General features: G+C 38.5%; 1 protein-coding gene across 1 annotated transcript; it reads right to left on the bottom strand.

The window, feature by feature from the left end:
* Positions 1 to 1,692: 1,692 nt before the first annotated feature.
* LOC129257687 (muscarinic acetylcholine receptor M3-like) lies at positions 1,693 to 6,469 on the bottom strand. Its single transcript, XM_054896066.2, has one exon. The coding sequence runs from the start codon at positions 6,206 to 6,208 to the stop codon at positions 3,713 to 3,715; it is 2,496 nt and encodes an 831-aa protein (XP_054752041.2). The 5' UTR covers positions 6,209 to 6,469; the 3' UTR covers positions 1,693 to 3,712.
* Positions 6,470 to 7,356: the final 887 nt, after the last annotated feature.

Here is a 7,356-nt window from a genome sequence, read left to right as displayed (position 1 = left end):
ACAAAGCATTTTTTTTTTCAAATTTGTAAATCAAACAAAACAATGAAAGCTCGATGTCCGATATGAAATGTCTTGTATATTGACTTCAAACTTGATACTTAAAGCTTTATATCATCCTTTTGAGCAAGATATGTATCACCAATCAGACAATGCGAGCGCGAAGCGCGAGCGAAAATTTAATATAGTGACATGAAAGATTTTTTTTTCCAAATCTTGCCCTCATCTTATTTTATTCACTCGTTTTCCTCCTCTTATTTTCCTTTTCTTTTTCTCCTCTCTTTTACCCCCTTTTACCTTCTTCCCTTTTTTTCTTTCTTTCCCTTTTTTTCCTTCTTTCTTTTGCTCCGCTAATAGGGGGAGGGCGGGCCCCCTTGCCACCCCCCTGAATCCGCCTATGCCTCCCCTTCCCCTTCTGTCGCTTTTTCCTTGGTCGACTGACCTGCTTGGATGTACATTCATTTCATATTTATAGAGACGTGATTTTATTGAAAGGGTTGGAGTAAATCAATGGATACTCCCGAATCAAACTTCCATCAACTTAAAACACGCATTGATCAAAATCTAGGTACCACATAATGTATTTCCTTTACTTTAGAGCGTTGATAAGAATATATTTCAGTTTTGATTCTTCAACATTTCTCTAAAATGTTTTTGAGCTTTATCAAGAAGATTTGTGTTTGTGGCAATATTGGAATTTCTTTGAAAAAAGTATCGCGCATGAACCTTGCTTTAGGCCCCCCCCAAAAAAAAAAAAAAAAATAATAATAATAATAATAAAAAAATTGTGCATTAATTCCTTTCAAGCCCGACAGCAATTGAGTAATACTTGTAACAATAATAAACCTATCAACAATATCGATCGTTGTCTTTGATGTAAAACGGTTTGGTCAGACAAAAGGACACTGACCTCAGGCATTTTAAGGTCAGTCTACGTTCAGATCATGATATCAAAGAAATATGTAAAGAGATGTTATAGGGTTAATTAAGATGTAATGAATAAAGGACACACTCTTAGAGGCGTGCATGCTCGTAGATATAAGGACCACTCTCAGAACCTAACCAAAGGTTCGGCTCCGAGTGGTGGTCCAATATTTTGTTATTTTCCTTTATGTTCCTAAAGCCACTGACCAATTTAGTGTCAGATAAAGTTTGTCGATTAAATACTTTGATCAGTATTTTGTTCTCGCATGGTTGGTATGCATACGGAAAAAATAAATACATTTTAAATTAATGAAGTTCAAATAAAGAAACCACATTGTGATAAAATGTAAAATGATCTTGACATTCAAAAATGAAAATATTTTTTTTAATAAATGAAACTAAGATATATATTCATTAACTGTGCGGTGACAAAATCTTATTTTTTTATGTAGATATGGAAAGTTACACATCAAGCATGTCAAGTTCAAGCGATTACTGCATATTGAATAATGTTTTCTTTGCATCTAATGTCTTGCGTGAGCTAATAATTGTCCATTTATCTCATTGTATGATTTAATATCATCAATCAGAGCAGCATTAGGGACCATGGAACCGGGGATGGGGGGGGGGGCGTGGGGGTAAAAATTGTCATCTTATTGTGTGTGCTGTGGGTTTCTTTTTTTTCTGCATGAGGGTCACCCTTCACCCCCTCCCCTTTCTATACCATTCTTTTGAAATAAAGACAGCTTTATCAGTCGAATATATTGGTTTGGTGGGTGCGTTACCGTCATATTTAATGGGTGATTAGACATCTTCGTTTTCAGATTATAAAAACGTTTACATTCTTCTCATATTCCTTTCAATACATATTGTTATAGTTATCTCTTCAAGGTCTTGCACATACAGTTTCCGTAAAAAAGGACATATTCATGTATAAAAAGTTATGACAAAGTATAAGAAGTGGCGCAACATAAAAAAAAACTCGTGTAAAATCCATGAAAAACAAACTTAACGTGAAACACATAATAAATCAACACAATATATCATATTTTGAAAATTATTCTACTCTGCAGACAATCAATACAAAATGTTCGACTTTATAGGGTTTCACTTCAAACTCCAACACTACTCATCCAAATTATCAAAAGGATATCAGCGATTAATTAGTTTGACCATGGACCTATTGTAATAGGTCCATGGTTTGACCCGATCGTTCTCAGGTGTGCAAAATCGGTAATGATGGCTGAAATACATGTAGAGACAGAGAATATTATACTAATCTTCTGTACGATCTTTAAGAGATGAAGCACACAGTAAATTGAATATCAGTATCATGTTTTTCTCTCTATATTTTTAATGATATGTCTAATAGCAAAACGGGTTATGAATAACGCCTCGTGTACATTTGCTACGATCATCGTACGATGCATTAGTCTACGTTTTTTGTAGCGTTGTGGTCATCGTGCGATTTCATTTGTTGGACATCGTAGATGTCCAAAGACAAAGCCATACAAAGGTCGTACAATAACCCAGGGCTGATCGTATGATGCCCGTATATTTTACGCTGCCCTGCACAGATCGCACGATGCCCCCACGATAATGTATAAGGGCTATTATCCTACGATTTTGAAAACCTTGTATAACTGCGTGGTAAGCAAAATCGTACACCTTATGATGATCGTGAATCCATAAAAAAATTGTGCAATCATCATATACGATCACCCTACGGACACCGTACGATATTTATAGACCAATTAATGTTAACTGACAAATAAGGTGTCATATTAAATTGTTATTCTTAAACGTTCTTCTATTTGACCTGACCCCTTTCCCAAACAAAATACGCATCTTCGCAGGCGTTCTTTAATGTGTAGAAATTAAAGCGTTAAACAAAATTATTTCATAATAATAAAACTTCAACGTTTACGAACCAGCGCAATCACGTACATAACTCTGTTAACAAAACAGGAATACTGAAAATAATGCTAATATATATAGATAATTCTTGAGTTACAAGTTTTCAATCATTCGCAAATGTCATAACAAGGGTGAAAACTATCATCAAATATATTACGAATATCATGATAGTATTACGTGTCGTGTAAAGCTGCCTCTGTAAAAAGCACATGTATTTTTTTACAATATAATTGGCTCCAAAAAATCTTCTCAAATATGTAAATAGTCAGTTTAGCACGGTCACTGGCTAATTAATCAGCATTTAAAACCTAGAGCGCACAACTGCATCAACAAAGTTCTGTGCGCATAATTTATAATGATGTCATGATTATAGGACCACTGGCCTATTGATGAGGTATATTATAATGAAAACATCAATAGATTTAACAAAGAATGGTGCATTATAAGATTATCAAACTTTATTAAAGCAACACGAACGTACTCTGGAAATCAGATTTTCTGGCAGATACTTAAAAACTGATCTTGAATAATATCAAACAGTTTTTTTGCTCATGGATATACTTAGTCGACGATAATCATACCAATTTTATATTATCTTCATTTACAAAACTAATACATTTCAATTACATCTTCATTGAAATTTAATGTCATAAGTCATCTTTGGTAAAAAATAATTTTTATGCAATTTCAAATTTACATATAAATATAGATATATAATAAGCGTAAACATTTTGTTAACAACAATAATGTGACATGAATATTCTGAAATTATCAACAAAATATGATTGCTTAATGAACTGTATATAATAGATGAATGATGTTTGTGAAGGGAATATCAGGACGGCTGCCATTATCCAAGTAAAAATCCACATTATCAGATTAGAGATGGTGGAACACTACATGGTAGACGAGGCGATGTCTCTGTGCGTAAACAACATCCACATAAAACATGTCTAAACGCTCTCTGAAATCGCAGGTTAAAGAGCGCGTAAAGAACGGGGTTGAAAAATGAATGCGCGTAGCCCAAATACACTGCTATCGTCATGGCAGTGGTATTGCTGACGTCATACATGAAGGAATAAAGTAGCACTTGGAAGAAATATGGCGTCCAACAGACAATGAGACAGGTTAGGATGATCCCCAGTTGTTTTGCAGCTTTGTCCTGTTTGCGCAACAGCATTAACGCTTTGCTTCCTCGTCCGCCTAAAGCTGTTAAGGAAGAGCTTAACGACTTGCGAACGCGACTTCGGAATCCGTTCATAGATGAGACATCCATTGGAAATGTAAGAGAATTTCTATTGTCATTTTTGGGATACGATAAACTCCTCGAAGACGGTCGTGGATCGATGACCACGTTATTACATCGACAATGAGTGACCTCGTTGATGAGATCAAATGAAAATGATGTCCGTTGTTTTGGGGAGGTGGGTAGCCCCGTATCACTCTCGATATCTGATAGGATAACATGATCACTCTCCGTCGGAGAGATCGATCTCTCGTCACTCCGGGGTGATGTCTCGATATTTTCGCTTGAAGTCGTAAAGGAACTTTCTTGCATCGACGTCAATATCGACTCTGTAAATGCTTTTTGGAGTATCCCATTGCAGTGCATGACGTCTCCATTTTGATGAAGGGGCACATTTTGGTCTGTATTTGGTTGCGAGTTGGATGTAACTGTCGTTGCTCTTTCCGGTGTTGTGGGGATCGAAGGTGGTTGAGTTTTGGCTGGTGACCTATTCAATCGATTCATACTCTCACATGTGTCGTCCATGCTCGTGCCGAGTCGCCTATTTGGACTGGAACCCCGGCTTGAACCGCGGCTATTCGGACAATTCGGACACATAACCATTCCATTTGAAAATAAATCACATTCTAATCGATCCGGTTTAAGCGAACAAGGTGAAAGGTGGGGCTTGGGGCTGTTCGTCGCCGAATCAATAGACATTCGATCAATTCTTTTCCTTGCTCGAGTAATCGGCGAGATACTAATTTCTGTATCTTCCCTTTGTGTTCCAATAATGGATAATCTATGCTCATTTTCTATATTTTTTAAACTCGTCATCAAAGCTTCATTTTCTCCTTCCCGTATCTCGTATGGCCCTATGCTTCCATCGTCATCATCATCATCATGTTCAGCATCGTTGGACTCGGCGTCTGCTAGCTTTCCATCACTTGATGGCGCAGAGTGGTCATTGACACCTTCATAAATACTACAACCGTCACCTAACTCTTGGTCTTCATTACGGTCATTGACTTCGTTTTCTTCGTTCTCATCACCATGTACTTCATGATCCTCCTCATCAATGCTCGCGTATCTTCTTATTTCACGAGCTCCTGTTCCATACCCTCGACTCCGCCTTCTTATCATAGCCATAAGCTGTCGCTCCCCTCGTTCCCTTCGGACAGTCTTCTCATAGATTCCCTTCAATCTCTGAAGCTCGTGCTCGGTAATGAAATTATGTTGAGATTCGCTGTCCCGTCGAGAGCTACCAGGCCTTGTTGACATGGCACTGCTTGCTATACTTGAACGACCAACGTCCATCTTAGATCGGCGGTGAATGGCGCGGTAGATTTGAGAATAAATTGCACAAAGTATGAAGAGTGGAATGATGTAGATAAAGACGGCACCGGCAGCCATCAACCACGACCCGACGGTATAGTCCACAAAAACAGTGCGGGATGGGACAGGAACATTGGTGAAGGCAAATTTCCATGTGGTTGCAGGACCAACTATGAACACAACAGGTACACCCCACACACACGCAATCAAAAGCAAGGCTCGTCGACGGGTTCGTTGTCGGATGTATTTTATAGGCGACGTGATCGACCAGAAGCGATCAAGATTGAGTAGCACGAGGTTCATAATACTTGACGTGGTGAAAAAGTAGTCCAGTGTTATCCAGATACTCCTCACTGCGTTGGGATGGGCCTGCCATCCTCGCACGGATAAAATATCAAAAATATTGAATGGTATAACAAAAATACCAACACAAAGATCTGCAATAGCAAGACTGGCGGTAAATAAATTCCCCACTGTGTGTAAACTGCGATCGAGTCTCATCACATGTATTACAACTGCATTTGAGATAGTTACAATAAAGGAAAGAAAAATAACCAGGACAGCTTTGAGTGCAATGATAACAGTTTCGGTTTGCTGATCAGGGTCACTGACGATAGCAGCGACGTCGTCGATGATACCGTGTTCTACCTCAACGTTGGTCAGCGATACGGTTACTGTTGGTGTTACGTTCCATTCTGCGGCCAGTCGTTCGGCCAGCTGAGTAGTGACCATCGCTATCTTAGAGGCGGCAACGTGTGACACAGACTCCCACCTGTCAGGGTCTTCACGATCCATAATCATAGCATTCATTGGTAACCAACTTGTCTTGATTAAGCACCCGTCTATATCGTTCTTCTAACATCACATCAGCAGTAGATAAGGCTATTTAGAAGAGCAGTTAAGGCAAAGCGTTACCGCCTTGGTGTCTAATGTGTTATTAGTGGGTGAAGAGAGCATCTCGTTTCTCCGTCTCTCCCGCTCGCAATCCAAATTTCAACTGCTCGCTGCTCGCATTTCAAGCCAGAAGCTAACGCCGCATCGTTGCCATGCCTGAGCTACTTTGCATTCATTGTCTCCGCCTCAGGGAATTTGAGTGCCTTTTTATATACTCTCTGCCTCTGCCTCTCTATCTCTCTCCGACTCTTTCTCTTTCTCACCCCATCGTACGCCTGGCGTTGTAAAAACCACCTTATCAGTCTTTTATTCCAAACTTATTTATTTTTCTAATGAAATATTCCTCACGATCTATGAAACAATATATATTCCCATTTTTATCTAGTAGGTACTGTACATGGATGATACAAAAACTTAACAAATTACAACAAAAGATTAAAAAACAGCCTTTCATAAATGCGGTGAAAGGCGTCCAATGTATAGTAAGGACTGAAAACTCAGACTAGCCTGAAACCATCCAATCACAATCTTACTCCCACTTTGCTGGAATAAATGATATTAGACGATTTTGAGCAGCAGCAAAGAGGATCTGCGCATCTTCGTGGGATAAAAAGGAAACCCTTTCCATCTTCTTTCTGCTCATGACAACTATGATAAAATTGAAATACAATACCACAATACTTATCAATGTGCATTTATAATTTATTTATTCATATACGCATGCCGACGTATATGTTTTGTATATGTTTGTAAAGCTTCGTAACTGAGTCACTGCCTTCCTAATACCGTCCCCCTTGGGCCTTAGGATTCATGACATTTCCAATTGTTTTGTTGGAGACATGTGTTCTTCCGTATTGATTTGACATTTTACCAAAAAAATGCAACTGACGAGGATTCTTACATCTCTATTTCTCTCTATCTCTATCTTAGCTTCAATGAAATGTTTTTGTCGATGAATTTCAGCTGTAAGCGTGTCGTGCAACGCTATCAATTTGGAGAAGAAAACTTCCTCCCACTGAATGATTAAACATGCACATGCTATCCCCTCCGTGCGTTTTCAAATT

Source organism: Lytechinus pictus, chromosome 3, assembly GCF_037042905.1.
Source record: "Lytechinus pictus isolate F3 Inbred chromosome 3, Lp3.0, whole genome shotgun sequence".
NCBI classification, from domain to species: domain Eukaryota; kingdom Metazoa; phylum Echinodermata; class Echinoidea; order Temnopleuroida; family Toxopneustidae; genus Lytechinus; species Lytechinus pictus.
The sequence above is the reverse complement of the archived record's forward strand: the minus strand, read 5'-3'. Positions and strand labels throughout refer to the sequence as shown.

Bases quoted from the DNA above. Each gene is read 5' to 3' on its own strand.
- LOC129257687 (XM_054896066.2), bottom strand. From the start codon at position 6,208: ATGAATGCTATGATTATGGATCGTGAAGACCCTGACAGGTGGGAGTCT.